General features: G+C 32.3%; 2 protein-coding genes and 1 long non-coding RNA gene across 5 annotated transcripts; 2 read left to right on the forward strand and 1 right to left on the reverse strand.

Moving 5' to 3' along the window:
* Positions 1-497: 497 nt before the first annotated feature.
* Positions 498-998, reverse strand: LOC111411500 (BON1-associated protein 1-like). The gene has a single exon (XM_023042025.1). The coding sequence runs from the start codon at positions 996-998 to the stop codon at positions 498-500; it is 501 nt and encodes a 166-aa protein (XP_022897793.1).
* A 6,239-nt stretch (positions 999-7,237) lies between these two features.
* LOC111410767 (cell division protein FtsY homolog, chloroplastic) lies at positions 7,238-12,116 on the forward strand. Of its 2 annotated transcripts, XM_023041289.1 has the most exons (12): positions 7,240-7,614; positions 8,245-8,349; positions 8,458-8,531; positions 8,621-8,679; positions 9,194-9,231; positions 9,797-9,917; positions 9,998-10,066; positions 10,135-10,217; positions 10,711-10,779; positions 11,022-11,084; positions 11,192-11,313; positions 11,749-12,116. In XM_023041289.1, exons 1-11 carry the CDS (start codon positions 7,240-7,242, stop codon positions 11,303-11,305), a joined length of 1,170 nt encoding a protein of 389 aa, XP_022897057.1. In that variant the 3' UTR covers positions 11,306-11,313; positions 11,749-12,116. The 2 variants fall into 2 exon arrangements, 1 of the variants encoding a protein (XP_022897057.1); XR_002705758.1 differs by lacking the exon at positions 11,749-12,116 and having other exon boundaries at positions 7,238-7,614; positions 10,135-10,258; positions 11,192-11,314.
* A 1,754-nt stretch (positions 12,117-13,870) lies between these two features.
* Positions 13,871-15,821, forward strand: LOC111410768. Of its 2 annotated transcripts, none has more exons than XR_002705759.1 (5): positions 13,871-14,512; positions 14,643-14,791; positions 14,885-14,939; positions 15,168-15,484; positions 15,574-15,821. It is a non-coding gene; the product is annotated as an uncharacterized LOC111410768 (long non-coding RNA). The 2 variants fall into 2 exon arrangements; XR_002705760.1 differs by having other exon boundaries at positions 13,871-14,457.
* Positions 15,822-16,601: the final 780 nt, after the last annotated feature.

Below are 16,601 nucleotides of genomic sequence, written 5' to 3' on the forward strand. Positions count from 1 at the left end.
CTAAATAAAGAGACCTATTCATTGATAAGAACAAGAGAAGACTTGACCTTGAATTTTTCAAGAAACAATCTTTATTCCAAAAAAAATTAAATCGAGTAGGGCCAGTTATGAACTTCATGTGGTCGAATATCTTAATAGAACTAAACTAGGTCTTGTGACAGGAATGTTTAAATAATTAATATTTTTGAACAAATTAATATATGTTTTATAATAAAATAAAATCAATTTGTACTGCTAATGAAGTTCGTATGGTCTTATAACTTGATAGAATAAAACTAGGTATTTTGATTGAAAGGTATCGGTAGCCAATATCTTCTTGAATCAGTATATATATATATATATAACTTGATAGAATTGAACTAGGTCTTGTCATCAAAACATGTCGATAATTAATATCTCCTTAAATCAACTAATTGGTATATGTTTTATAATTGTTTTTGAATCAATGAATCAATATACAAATTCCAAATTACAAACATAAAAAAAAGGTCAAGCACTCAAACTCTGTAATAAACTGGAATTCCAGTCACTGTCCCGTTAGAAAACTTGTTAGTCACCGGGCCACCAAACCACGGCATCGAGCCACTGGCGGCGTAGCTCATATTTGTCGGCCCGTTCACCTTCACCGACAGATTAAGAATCCCATTCTTCTCACCTTTGGCATCCCTCAGCCTATAACTCAGAAAACTCAAATAGTTCGCTGGTAAATAACCCCCGGTGAAATCTGACAAGGGAATTCTTGATATCCCAATGATTTTATTACCTGAATGAACTTCCACGGTAATAAAAGTTGCATGCATAGGTAAATCCAACACCAACTTCTGGTTCCATGTAGGATTGCATCCGTTTTCTGTATTCATCCCGGTGGATCTTTCATTTAACGGGTCGGTTCTTACGATGACAAAGGCATTTTTCTTCACGGGGTTTCTTCGGTTAACCCGCAAATCTTCACCAGAAATCACAGTTACTTCAATAACTCTCGACGATGCTTTCTCCATATCGAATTCAGAACTCAGAAGGATTTTCTTGACAATGTGTTCTATAATGTGTGGATTATTGAATGGTTTAGAGAAGTAGAATATAGGGTTTGTATTTATATTGTCGCAGAAGGAAGCCGAGGAGAAACGACAAAGAAAGAGATGGGAAAAAGCCCAAAAATTAATTTGACAGGTCAAAGGGAAATTTGTGAGATGATTGGTTGTCAATCAACCCGCGTGGCACACACTACTTTGAATTTTACTTGTTGGCGCGTGATTTAATTGAAATTCTCCTCGTTCTTGCTTTGATATTTCGCACTATGCAATTTTGGTGGCTGAACTTACACTGATTGGGTGACTAAAAATTTTGTCAAAATTGATGGTCTGATTTAATGAATCCTCTTTTTTCCATTCTTTCCTCCTTTTTTAATTAAAATTTCTCTCCATTTGCACGAAAGTTATAATTAAATTATTTGTGAGTCAACCTTCTTCATGTTAATACTTTTGATAGTTGAACTTCAAAAGGTTTCGTCATGAATACTCAACTTCTAAATGTGATAGCCATCCATCATTCTGATGAATTTCATTAAAGAAGCTACAGACATGGCCAATGAAACTCCTACGGGTCAACACATTTAACTTTGTCCAACTAGGACCAATTATGTTGTCAATTGGTCGCTGAACACTCTATCGTGTTTTTCCATTGTCTTTGAACTTTGAAATGAATTTTCATGTATCGAACTTTCTCTTATGATTCTCCATGGTCATTTGGAATTTCAAGCCACGACTATTTCCATCGAAGAGATTCATGACACTCTTATAATATTGAAAATGATAATATTATCTGTACATTTTTGTTGACGGTATGTGATGTGTAAAATATCTAAGTATTGATTGAATGATTGTTATTCAAATAAGAGGCCAGATTGTCTGACATATCATACGGTGCCAATAAAAATGTCAACAATAGTGTAAGTGTAATATGATTGTATTGAGATTAAGTCACTACAACTATCTTTTGTTGATCAAATTTAATTGTACATGAACAGAGTCAAAAAGGTAATACACTAATCAAAAGTTAAAGCATAAAGGTGATAATTGATTTACTATATCATGAATAAATCCAATCAAGATACACAATTCACAAATTGAACTAAAGAAAACCAAACATATAAAAGGTGAAAAATATCTACACGAAGAAATCTATGCTCAAGCCTCCATTCGGATTCATTTGAATCAAAAGTTCATTCCACATAAAAATTTGTAAAAATTATTTTTTGTTCTCACATCTTCAAATATTATTTTTATAGCACCTGTAAAATATTTCAGAATAATATGCAATGCAAATTCAACTATTACTAGTATATATAAAAGTTCTATCCATTATCAAAACAAAAAAATACTATTCCCATTCGTCCGATCAAAGACATGTGTCTAAACCAACGATTGTACACTCAACCCAATTATCTAATCATGACCATACTAATAAGTGAATTTTGTACACTTATTTCACACGTTAAACTAGAGCAATTATTTTCATTTTAAATGAATTGATGCTTAATTTTGTATATTTTTTGTTTGTTAAGTGCATTTCAATGAAAAATGATGAAAATGGACAAAAGAAGCAAAAAATCAGCCAAAATGGACTGAATCCAAAAGTTTGGGGTCTAAATTGTAAAGTGTTGATAGTTTATTCGGACATAATATTGATGATTGGAGAAGGTGTAGAGTAAACCAGATGGAATTGGAAGATAAAAGACCAAGAAGATGTTAAAAAGAGTTGAAATGAATGAAGATCGAATTGAGGGACTAAAATGTAACAAAAGGAAAATCTTCACAGCGCGGGACACCCTAATTGCCATTTACCCAGGGTAAACACATCCTATGGTGCACATGCGAGGCCCATCCCATTCTGCACTTTTAACCTAAAGTTATACGAAAATCAAATTCAACCTACTATTTAACCTAGAACGGATGACCAAACTGGAGGAACCACATATTATACATTTTTGCCACCACAAAAAGGAGGTTAGCACTAAATTCAAAAGCAATTAATACGAGATTGAAAATTCAAAATCTAGGTTGAAGATTTATGAAGAATAAATTGATTTTTCAATTTCCAATCATTATTTTCAATTTCGGGTGATATTTTTTCAAATTGTTTTGTATGATTTATTAGATAACATGCTATGCTAATTATTTTCATGTATTGGATGAAGATGAAATACTTTATTATATATTTTTAATTTAAGACGAGTAGTTTAATTAAATTCTTGTAATTTTTTACTAATATTTTATGCTTAATTTTATTATTTGATTGCTTGATTATCAATAGAATATATGGTTGCTTGTTATAATGCGAGGAGGCTCACAATAGGTCTAGAATATAGCTTGATTAATATATGTGTAATAAATATTAGAAATAATATTTATCACTTGTGCAATCTTTGAGAAAATTGTGAAATTGAATGTGTTATATTCATTCGAATTTAAACTAGGAATAAATTAGGGTTATGACTAGAATAGATTTAATTTGTCTTGAAAAAGAGAATTAATTACACTGAATTTATCAATTGTCAAAAATGTATGAACAAAATTAGTTATGTAATTAAGAATTGATATAGATAATAATAAATGAATTCGTAATCCAATACATTCATTCCATATACATACGAACGAATTCGTAATCCAATACACTCATTCCATATACATACAAAATTCGAATTTAAACCACAAATTTTTTGTTTGCTGACTTTGAGTTTGATTAGAAACTAGTATATTTGATTGAATTTTATTTCTTATGAGACAATACACATTACTCATCACATATTACTTGTCAACAATTACGTACACTTACGGAATTTCACCAAACAACGGTAACCAATTGAGTCTTTAGACATTGTTAAGTTACTATTGAACTCCTTATTAAAAGTTCGATAAATAATAACATAGCACCCTAAAGCTCTAGCACGAAATTATGACAATGCAAGGTAGAAATAGACAAAGATAAAAGAATCCATGTTTGCAAAACTTGTTATTATAGGAAGACACTTCTAAAATTATCGTAAGTATTTTAAAGTTTAATGATCATCTAATAGCAAATGTGAAAGTTTAGTGACAATTTGAGAATGGTATTCATCCTAATTTTAGTGATGTGGAATTTTCATTAGCCATGTCAATAGTTCCTTAAACAGAATCCATCGAAAGTAAGGGTGGACAAAATGATCAGGTCAAACCAGAACTAAATCAAATCAAGTAATTCAATTTGGTTCGATTCTAAAAATAAAAAATAAAATTAATAATTCTAGTTCTTAAAGCTGGGGACCATTTGTTCTAGTTCTGATTCTGGATATGGCTCTAGAGCCAAGAACCAGAATTGTGAGTCAAACTAAATTATTATTATTAAAATTTACAAGTGTGGAATGAAAGTTTATTAATCATTACATTTTGCCACTATTTGACAATCCTTAAAAATTTAAATTATTTGCTACATATCATTCTCCACGACGCATTCACACAATAAAATATTTTACAAATAAATCTATAAAATTTTCTTATTTTTTAACCACACATTCTCCAAAAATACTATTCAAAACTCTTTAATTTTTCAAATAATGGATGTCAAACGGGCCTTTTACCTTATTACCTATCAAACAAAGCGACTAAGCCTTAGATCTAAAATCTAATTCATTTATCTCATTTTCAATTTTAAACACAAAGTCGCACTTCGATACCACAATTATCACTACATTTGCTGCATATTCGATGTTTATTTATTTATTTGATTTGGGTATATATTACTAATTTATGTATATGATAATAGATTTTAATTTGCCTTTATCATTTGAATTTAAGTAATGGAATTAGAATCAAATCAAATAAGAACTAAATTGTTCGATTTCAATTTGGTTCCATATCTTTATAAAAAAAAAAAAATTAAAAAAAAATCAATGATTCCATTGTAAAGAAAAAATCAATAGCTCATGGTTTTGTTCTATTATCTTAAAATCAGAACAAAATTTAGCCCCCATTTAGCACCATTTTTTTCTCTCTTCTTTTTAACCACACATTTGTTATTAAAATAATATTACACGTAAATAAAAAAATTTTCTTTATTTTTCAACCACATACTTCCCTTCAAATTACTATTCTAAAATGCATTTTTACCTAAAAATGACAATCAAACACTCCCTTAATAATATCCATCTCTAATCGAAATGACGGACATGACATATTTGAAAGTTAAGTGGCCATGAGGAAGTATTTTAAAGTTGAATCTGCTATGGGTACAACATTGTTCACGTCATGGTTCACAACACATTTGCATGCAAGGAGTGGAGTCCACAATTAAAATAATCGCGGACCCTACTCATAAGAGAGGGGTTATAATTCTACGGTCCATAATAGCAATACCCTTTAAAGTTTAGCTCCCGTTTGGACTCCATTATTTGAATTTATAATGGGGGAATAATTTTTTTTTGAAAAATAGATGGTTGTAAAATAATTAAAAGTTTTCGATTAATGTGAAATATTATTTTATCGAAAATTGTGTGATTAAAAATAGGAGTGCGAAAAATTTAAATTACATTGATGAGTTTTATAGGGGAGCTTAGTGTTGGATTAATAATACGGGAAAGTCTAGCGGTCAATGATGTTCGTGTGATACCCGCAAGTGTACGGCATCGTTGACAAGTAATAATAAGTGAGTTAAGAGTTATCGTCCCACAGAGAATAAATTTAATTCAAATTTACTAGTTTTGTATGAAATTATAGTTATGAAAACAAAATAAATATTTTGATTTGATTTAAACTAAATTAATCTAAGAAAGCAATAAAAATTGGGGTTTTATTAAATTATGGAAGATTGTATTGGATTTTGACTCCGCCTATTGCTATTTATTTCAATTCTTGATTCGTAATCTAATTTCTTTCACGAGTTCTTGACAATCGATAACATTAATATGTTAAATGTTCTTTTCCAAGATACACCAACCTATGATTAACACGATCCGATCCTATTCCTAATTCGAATTCATATGAAATTCATGCATTTAATTTAAGTTATTAATATGATTGCATGTATGATAGATATTATTCCTAATCCTAACTATTCATGTTAATTTTGCCACGTTTTAGACTCGTTGTGAGTATTCCTACACTACAACAAGCAACTAACTATTCAATTGATGGCCAAACAATTCAATAATGCAATGGGAATGCAAAATTAATCAAGTAACACACGAATTAAACTAAATACTTATCTTGAATTAAAATAAATAAATAATAGAGTTCATCTCATCCAATACAATGAAAAACTAGCCCAACATAATAATATATAAATTACAAGAAAAATGATAGAAAAATATCACCCGGATCATGAAAGAATATAAAAGATGTCGATCTTCAAGTCCAAAGTTGAATTCTTCAAAAACTTGATGTAATTGAATTTCAATTCCTTACTATAGCTTGATCTTCTCTCTCAAAATATAGTAATTAACCCCTTGTTCTTGATGGATTTGATGAAACTATTGTGTATGAAGAGGCAAGAGAGAGACCCTTTCATTGCTGCCCATATATTGTATTCATCTAATGAAATTAGGTCAAAATTCACGTCCAAATTATCTTCTAAAAGAGTTTGAATCAAATAAGGAAAGTTGCATTCGCGCGCACATAATTTTGTCTCTGCACAGCCTTTAGTATTTTGATAATAACTTTCTCTTTAGGTGTCCGATTCAGGTGATTCAAAGTGCTTTGGAAAGCTAATTAAAAGATGTACAATTTTTCCAATTCAAACATTCTCCATCCAAAAAATGGGTCTCAAGTTGACCAAAAATCTTGAAAATATTCTATATGATTGAAAGTCGATTTATGGTAATATTATAATCATATCCCTTTCCTTTTTGACTCCAATTTGCATTCAATTAACTCCTATCAATCTTCAAAATATCTATTGTGGTCCAAATCAACCATTAAATATTTACACTTTGGTCCCCATACTTTGGATTTGTTTCATTTAGCTATTTTCCGTTCTTTTTTTCAATTCTTCTTTGAAACATGAACTTTTCCTCATAAAAATAATAAATAACAAATTAAGTGCTAATTCGTTTAAAAAATAATAAAATATTATCATTTAATATTTTAAATAAGTGTAGAAACTACACTTATCAAATGATTTGACCAAATAGTAACACGGAGAAAGTCCAACTCTTTCCATCGCTGAAAAGTGAAATCTGAGCTGTAAGTATTATACGACGTCGTACTTATGCATTATCTACTCCCGCTGCGCACTTCATTCCATCAGCTGCCAAAATCAATGGTTTCTTCTGTGTCTTCTCATCTTCTCCCGCTCCGCTCCAAACAACCATTTCCACCACCGAATTCCGCCACTACCCTCCTTCATATCCCAACTAACTTGGTGTTTACATGCGCAACCCGGACTTCCCAGTTTAAATGCTCGGCGGGTCAGACTGGTTTTTTCACTAAGCTGGGCAGGTTAATCAAGGAGAAAGCTAAAAGTGACGTGGAAAAAGTATTCTCCGGGTTCTCCAAAACAAGAGATAACTTAGCTGTCATTGATGAGCTTCTGCTTTATTGGAATCTCTCTGATACTGATCGAGTTCTAGACAATCTGGAAGAGGTTTTCGCTCTTTTCCTTTATATTAGTTTTTTAGAAATTCAATACCATTTCCTGAAGTTTCCTAGCAAATTAAATTTTTTTCTTACTCAAGGTAAATTGGGTTAAAAGGAAGCTTTCGATTCTGGGTTTTGTTCTATTTGATTATTTCTTAGGTCACTACTGCAGTAGTGCTTATATATGTCAAATGAATGTTTGAATGGTGGAGTTTTGTTTGCTCAGTAGAGGTTAATTCCACTGTGTGTGTATCTGGATCATTATTCTCTTTGGTAGCTAGGTATCTCTAATGCGCCTGATTTTTCTGTATCGTTTAGTAATAGCTGATACTTAAAGAAAATTTAAAATTTCATATTTCCTCGAAGAAAAAAATTAGTTTTTTACTTGAGAAATATAAATTGACTTGAAAGATTTAGGCTACGGCTTGTTATTTATTTAGTATCTGTTGGCAGTTTGATATCTGATCTTAACTCTTCTGTTTGGATTGGTGTATTTGATTATGGATCACAGCACACGATTAGGTATAAGACATGTGAACCTATGCATGTATTGGTGACAATATAGAAACAGATGCTGGTGTATGCAAGTGATGGGAGCTTTATTGTATTCATGTAATATTTTTCCATTTTCTTTTAGGCGTTGTTAGTGGCTGATTTTGGGCCGAGGATTACTATAAAGATTGTAGAGAGCTTAAGGGAAGATATATATGCTGGGAAGCTCAAATCCGGGACCGAGATCAAGGTTATTATTCTGATGTGTTTATCTGTTCAATAGATCTATTAAGTCCTCAAAGTATATAGGCCAAATATTTATTATAAGAATTTCCTGAAATTAGCCTTGGTGATGTAGGATGCTTTAAAGGGGAGTATATTGAATTTGTTAACTAGCAAGAAACTTAAATCCGAGCTCCAACTGGGTTTCAGGTTTAAATTAGATCAGAAATTTATTTTTCTTTTGTTTGGGCGTGCCAGTTTTTTGATCTGCTAGTTGTTGACAATGGCTGTCTTACTAGGAAACCAGCTGTTATCATGATTGTTGGCGTCAATGGAGGTGGGAAGACTACATCTCTTGGTAAGATCAACTACATAGCCATGGGGTCTGTGAAGCATACTCTTGTCTTCAAAAATGTTGTTTGTGAAGGATGTACAAGCAACTGAAAAGCTATTTATAACAATTGCGTATTATTGTCGTCAAGTTAGCATTTTTTTTTTAATTGTAAAGAAAAATATAAAAGTTAAGCATCTTATGGGATCATGGTTTGTAGTTAGCACTTAGCACTTAGATAAAATTGCATTAATCCTATTTGTCATCCAATGATTTTAGTATGGTGAAAGGTTTGCACGTGTAATTATTAAAGAGCAACTGCAATCTATTTATGTTTATCGCATATTGTTCAATAAGTCCAGCATATTCGGGGAATTCATGGTTTGTATTTAGCACATGAGAAAAAAGCTTTCATAAATTTTTCTTGATATTATTGCTAGTAAGTGCTTCTTCTTGCAGTTCTTTTGCGAAACTTCTGTCATTTTTATCAGGATGTTGAAGATTCTAAAGCGACTCTAACTGACAAAAAATATCTATGCAGGGAAGCTGGCCAATAGATTGAAGAAAGAAGGTGCCAAGGTGAGGTTATGGGTCAATTTTTTGTTTCTGTTCTTCTTATATGGTTATGTCTACTTCGATTTTAATATGATCTTAACTTCTACATGTGCATTTTGTATCAGTAAAATCAGCAGATTTATGCATGTTTTGAAATTATTATATGAGTTTCATAAACAAATTTGTTTGAAATTCAGATCATGGAATATTATCAGGAAAATAGTTTGTAAGTAGCCTTAGTTGCTAATTGAAGCCCTATATCTGGAATATCATTTCTTGATATCTATATATTTGAAACTTTCAAACTAAGACGTAATAGTAATTCTTGAGACTGTGCCTTTTGTACGCAAATATTTTTATTTTGTTTCCTTGTCATTATGACTAGTTGAAAACATAGTTCTAATTTAATTGCTAATATGAATTTGTAAGTGATATGTTTGCCAAAAGCTTGAAAATTCCAAAAACTACAAGATTCTGATGTCTGGCCAGTGCACTCTATAATTAGATGTCTTTCCGAGTCACATAATCCTAGCCTTTGCTGAGGGTTAAGTGGTTCTCATTTCCTTTTGACATTTCAGATTATTTCCAGGTATTGTTGGCGGCAGGAGATACTTTTAGAGCAGCTGCAAGTGATCAATTGGTGATATGGGCCGAAAGGACCGACTGTGAGATTGTTGTAGCTGAAAAGGAGAATGCAAAAGCATCATCTGGTAAAGATCTGATTGGTCTGGTAATGAGATTTAACTTGCCAATACTCCTAACACGTGATGATAAAGTTTTCCCTGAATAGTTCTTTCACAGGCTGTGAAAAAGGGTAAAGAACAAGGTTATGATATTGTTCTCTGCGACACATCTGGACGTAAGTTTGACAGATGTACATTTTTCAATTGATGTTGGGGATTTTTTAAAATTTCTTTTGATAATCAGGTTTGCACACCAATTATAGCCTGATGGAAGAACTGGTTGCATGCAAGAAAGCTATTAGAAAAGCCATCTCCAGTGCACCCAGTGTTAGCACTCTCAGCCTCATTTCCTATATTACCGTCTCATGGTAGTATTACATGATTATCCACTTATGTTGAGTAAAATAATGGGCTTGTGAGTCCGATGATTCGTTAACTTGATTCAAATATGCATTATCCTGCATTATAGATAAAATGCTACTTACCCTTTCTTGATTTTTCATTTTCTTCATTGAAGGAAGGAGAGGAGAGGGAAGATGGTCTCATCAACGTTATTTATGTATTTATAAAATGTTGAGAGGAGAAATATTTATATTGCTCATGAGGCATAAAATTAACATTAAAATTGTGACTCTGCACAAGGTTCTTGAGAATGGATCAAATAATTTTTGAACTGCAGAATTATCAGAGAAACTTAAGAAGTTCAGGGCTCAGCCCAGATAACCATACATTAAACCCTTTTGCACCATTTACTTGTGTAAAGAACTTGCGGAATTTTTTCTTTCGTTGTGACATAATATTTCTCTTATAAATTTTTCAGGAAATCCTGCTAGTGTTGGACGGGACAACTGGTCTAAACATGCTTCCACAGGCCAGAGAATTTAACGATGTAATATTTCCTATCCCTGTCCATTTAAACTGGAAATGTTAGTTAAACATATTCTATACCCTTTGTTTTCTCAAGGGTTGCTTACACACCAGCTCTACCAGAATTGAAAATATGGTGCTTAATCCTGAAATTCCTTTATCTCGGTGGCATATTATCAGTCTGTTGAAGTCAAATATATGTTTCCCCACCTCTACTGCACTAAAAATTGTGCCTGCTCTATTTGGCTTAATGTTCAAACCCAGGTCGTTGGAATAACTGGTTTGATATTGACCAAACTCGACGGGTCTGCCAGAGGTGGTTGCGTGGTATGTTTAGCATTTTCAAAATTTCCATTCTTTTTAGTTCATTCACTTTATGGTGATTTCTAACTCTCCAATATCTGTTATGAGCTATTTTCCCGAAATTCTTGCAGGTTAGTGTAGTGGACGAGCTTGGCATTCCTGTGAAGTTCGTTGGTGTTGGTGAAGGGTTAGAAGATCTGCAACCCTTTGATGCAGAGGCATTCGTGAATGCAATATTTCCATGAATTGGAAGGTCAGAGCATCTACATCACCGTCAATAACTACTCTGTCCTGCTGATCTCTTTTCTCATGTTCCTTGAGTGTTAGCATGTACTTTGTACTTTTGTGAACGGAAGTTTCTAAATGCTCAATTCATTAGGATCTTTATAGCTAGCTTGTAGTCCATATCAATATGCTTTATAATACACGCTGCATTCAGTTTTTGGAAAAAGGGAAGGGGGAATTACAAATGTGAAACAACCGAACACTTGCAACTTATCGAGCACTTTTACTTATCTAAATTCAGAAGTCGGCATTTTTCACTTCAATATCCTTCCCCGAATCAACCTTACCCCCAACTGGGCGTGCGAATGCTAATTATCCCTGTAAATTATCAAATGTGAGAGATATTTTGCTTGAGGTCTTCACTAGTCTGACTAGCTGATGAATCACTGCCTTCCTTGTTCAGGTTATTTGCCTCAGTCCTATGGGGCTTCCTAGCAGAACATTTGAGTAAATTTATGGCTGATGGTTGAACATTGGACTTGATCAATCAAATACTCAAAGCTTCTCTTTCCAGTCGATGGAGTATATGCAAAATGTCTTCTATTTCGTAGTCAAAACTGAGTTGCTGCCCAGTTTTCGAATGCGAGGCCTCAGATTATTTGGTAATATGTGATTCTTAGATGAGTGATGAATGTTTGAAGCGATGGACTTTATTATAACATCTTCAATTTAAATTTTAATCTGATAAACCGAATGTAATGGGTTGTATACCAATGAGAAATATGCAAGAAAGGGATACCCCAAAGGAGATCTTACTCAATTTTGTGATTATCTAATTTCTCTTAATGATAAAACTAGAGCAATACAATCTATTTGATGAAATGCAATTTGGGTGGTCTGTGAACAAAAATAGCATTGTTCTCTTATTACTTATAATTGATATATGATATTTAATTGATTTGTCATCTTAAATTCTATATTTTAAATGATAAATCAATCAAAATTATTTAAATATCACAATGCTTATTGGTAAGCAATGTTGATAAATATCATTATTCAAATAGAAAATTTTAAATTTATGCGACATCAATGTATAATGACTAGATGGTCTTTGAATTTTATTTTCAATAAATTTCGTCTATAATTTAAATTTCTATATTAGTTTAGCAATATACAGTTATAACTTATAACCACTATTTTTTCTTTCATTAAATTAAAAAGATATTTTATTAATTTGGGTAAGAGGTAAATTTTGTAACATGAGCCTAATTAAAAAGGGTAAATATATTAACAGAACTTTTGTTAACTACACTACATTTTTATTACAACGCATTCCCTAAATTTTTCATATTTTTTCACTTTTGTACTAAATTTTTTTTTTTTTTTTTTTATCGTCAACCTTCTATTAATTTTCACATCTTGTCTATAGAGAAGATTTTCATTCAAAATATTTGGCATGAGAGCCAAAAAGACATATTTCTCTCGTATTTTTAAATAATCGAAACAAATAGCTTATATAAAAGTTAAACAAAATATTTGTCCATCTTTGCAATGCACGTTAGTAGAATATTTGGATGAAAACTGTGCTAAAAAAATGAAATATGTTAATTAATTGAAGGTTAAGAATTACAATTCGAAGTGAAAAAAGTTGAGAACATAAAAGTAAGAGTAAGCAAATATTGAAAACCTTTATTGTAAATAAAATGTGGTACGGTTATAAAAATAATGTCGTAGAGATATAATTACCCAATTAAAAATTTGAACAAAAAAGGAAAGTCATAAGTGAGTATTTCATAGATTTTTATGGATAAATTTTATTTACAGTCACCAAACTTTTAGCAAGGTTTTAATTGGGTTATTAAACTTTAATTGATCTCTTTTAAGTCAGCCAAACTTCAATTTAGTTCCAACTGCATCACTAAAAATTTCAATATACTTTATTTTCAAATTCTACCACCATGTCCTTTGTCGTCCTTCAGTTGATGAAAGTTGCTTAATTAGCCATCTTACATCAACATATTTTTTACATAATCGTTACATGACATGTCAACTTATCACTATACCACATAATCAAATTGTTAAAAATACACACACACACACACACACACATTTTAACATAGACGTTATCATAACCCTCATTATACAATTTTCGTTTTTAGGGTATCGCATGATGATTATGTGAAAGATAATTTATTGTTATCGTCACCATTATTGTTATCATTTGATTATCACTAAAAATGACATAATAGTGAAATTTGAAACTAACTGAAGTTCAATGACACAAATTAAATCTATTATTGTTCTAATTTCGTTTATTAATCAATAATTTCAAGCTACAAAGATAGGATGGATAAATATATATGTACAAAATGGGTTACTTATTCTCACAAACAAGTAGCTTCCATGTATCTACAAAAATGTTAGCTCGTAATCCCCACCTTTTATTGTGATTAGTGAGTTAAAGATTTTGTCAAAAAAAACTTATAAGTGTCGCATGATACAAGATAGAATTCCTTTCACTTTAGAGTTCGATCCCATATAAAAATTCAATGAGCAAAATTCAAAATCAATAACATAGTTCCACGTCGTCGATCATTTACAGACTACAGTCCCTCTCTCTCACTTCTTTATTTCCCGCGAATATATGTAGCTCATCATTCATTAATCTCTGTCAATGGTTATCTCACACCAGGTATTTCACTTTCCTTGTACACATCAAACTCTTATTTCAATTACTTAACTCCAAATGATTAATCCCGTTTCAAGGGAAATATTTTGTTTCCTTTCATGGAGTCTTCCTTTCTTCTCGCCATTTTTTCTAGCCGTTTCTGCCCTTTCCATAATCCATATTATGACCGTTGGGTTCTGTGCTCTGCAAAAATTCAAAATTTTGGGTTCAAAATATGATTGGGGGTTTTCTTTCTTCTGAATTCTGATACTATGGTTTTACCATCAGTTATATTTTTCCCCCTCTTTTTTCCTGGGTTTGTTCAAGGTCTAACCTTAAACTGTAAGGAGGACTAGGAATTAATTTTCATTTCATCTAAAAAAACTAAAATAAAGAAGTATGGAGGATATTGAGGGGTCTGGTGCGGTCTGCAAATTCGCCTACAATCGATGGTGCTGATGATCATAAACCACTCAATGTTAAGAAGGATGAAGGCAACAAGAGGTTGAATCGTACTAGATGACCCTAATATTCCTATCTCGTGTGAGATTTTTCTTGTGTAAGATTCATAGTTAATAATCTGAAATCTGAAGCAAGTGTCGTTTCTAATTTAGTTTTGTTTCTTATTTCAATTCATAATACATTTTTCTTCAGATAAATATAAAACTCCAGAGTATATCTTCCCACAGGTCAAACCAAAAAAGATACTTCGATGAGAGGGAAGGTCGATTTGACTCGAATCCTGGACCTGATCTTGAATCCTTGAGTCCAACGAGCTATCACTGAGAGAGACGAAAAGGGGCTGACTTTAGACTATAAGGAGCTTGAGGCACCACAGGTAAAAATTGATTTTGCTGTAATTTTATGGAAATACTAGATTGAGTAGTTAGAATCAATGATTTTTAACTATTTTTACTTTATACTACTGTAGGAATACAAGAGTGACAGCTAGAACATCTTCAAAGGGGAAATGGACAAAGGAAGAGGTCAGTAGTTTCTCCTCCTTTGCACGAGTGTTTTCTTAATACTATTCATAGTTGATATTGTATTTTGGTAGATGTTGGAACTTAGTGGATTACAGCATATTTAACTGGGATTTGTTGATAACTTCCTCATCTTTTGTGATGTAATAAATTTTTGATAATTGAAGGACTTTCAATAGAAATATGTGTTGCCCAATAAATTTTTGTGTGTGTTTTCTTTCACATGAACAGGATGAAACTTTGCGAGATGCAGTTCAACAATTTGATGGAAAGTGCTGGAAAGGAATAGGGAAGTTTTAATAAGTATTTCTATGTTTCCACTCCTTGATAGAATTCTTCTGTCACGGTTTTCAGTACAATTAGTTCATGTTTGGTTTGTGTTATTGGACAGTACAATAGACGATTTTTTGTTTATTTTTTCTTCCTTACTTAAGTGAGTAGGATCTTTTGCAGCCAAATGCCTCCCTGGTCGAACAGATGTGCAGTTCTTACATCACTGGCAAAAAGTTATTCACCCCAAACTTAATAAAGGACCCTGGACTAAGGAGGTTTGAGTTTGACATGTGTTTGCCCTCTTGAGGACATTTTTGTTCATTAATATAATATTAAAGTCTTGTATCTTGTTCCGTTTTTACAGGAAGATGATGTTCTTATCGAGTTAGTTGGTAAACAGGGTAACAAAAAAAGGTTTGAAGTAGCAAAACACCTTCCAGGTCGTATAGCGTGAGAAACTTGGAGTTGAAGAGGAAGAGAATGGCACCTAGGCGCACTCATGGGCGCCTAGGCGCCCCGATACACTATTTAAAGCTGGTTTTTTCCCCTTCATTAGTTAACACCCGATTTTGAGAGAGAAAAATAGAGTGAGGCTTGGATAGAATTTATCAAGTAAGAGTTTGTTCTTCTTGGGTATAAATTCAAAGCAATTTTTTTTTCTTGGAGATTAACTTGAGGCTTGTTCAAGTAATCCAATCCATTGTTCTTCATTTATATATTGAAATCATTTCTTCCCCAATTTCTTATCTTCCAAAGTGGTTTGAGATTTTTTTTCACATTTCAAGTTTGTTTGATCTTGGGCATCTTAGGGAGGTGTTTTTTCCAACAATTTGGTATCAGAGCCATCTTCTTAAATCAGGGTGGTTGAGCTCCGATTTTTGGTGGGTTTGCTTGAACTTTGTTGTGCACACAAGGTGTTTGTGAAAATTTCCAAGTGAACTTTGTTGGTTTATTTCCGGTAAACAAGTAGATAAATCATGTTTACTAGAGGAACGGTGAAGATTGGGAAGTATGAGATATAGAAATTCAATGGGAAGAATGATTTCTCATATTGGAGAATGCAAATGAAAAATTTGTTAATTTCTCAAAAGTTGTACAAGGCATTGGCGGAAAAGGAGAAGAAGCACATAAATATGTCTGACGAGGATTTGGAAGAGCTAGATCTTGAGACACGAGCGTCTATCATTCTATGCCTTGAAAGAGATGGTTCGGACATTTCAAGGCAAATTGTACTAACAAAAGGGGTTCAAAGAAGAACAATAAGAATAACAACAACGGGAAGGTGCAAGTCAAGCAAGAGGTAAGTTATGCCTCGGAAGGGGGGGAAAGCGATGAGTGCTACACCATCTCTTGTGATGAAGAGACCTCCGGTAAGTGGATTCTTGACTCCGG

This window comes from Olea europaea, chromosome 15 (genome assembly GCF_002742605.1).
Source record: "Olea europaea var. sylvestris chromosome 15, O_europaea_v1, whole genome shotgun sequence".
Classification (NCBI taxonomy): Eukaryota; Viridiplantae; Streptophyta; class Magnoliopsida; order Lamiales; family Oleaceae; genus Olea; species Olea europaea.

Coding starts and splice junctions, on each gene's coding strand:
- LOC111411500 (XM_023042025.1), bottom strand. CDS start 998: ATGGAGAAAGCATCGTCGAGAGTTATTGAAGTAACTGTGATTTCTGGT.
- LOC111410767 (XM_023041289.1), top strand. CDS start 7,240: ATGCATTATCTACTCCCGCTGCGCACTTCATTCCATCAGCTGCCAAAA. Junction 10,218..10,710: donor CCATCTCCAGTGCACCCAGT/GTTAGCACTCTC, acceptor TAAATTTTTCAG/GAAATCCTGCTAGTGTTGGA. Junction 11,085..11,191: donor CTGCCAGAGGTGGTTGCGTG/GTATGTTTAGCA, acceptor AAATTCTTGCAG/GTTAGTGTAGTGGACGAGCT.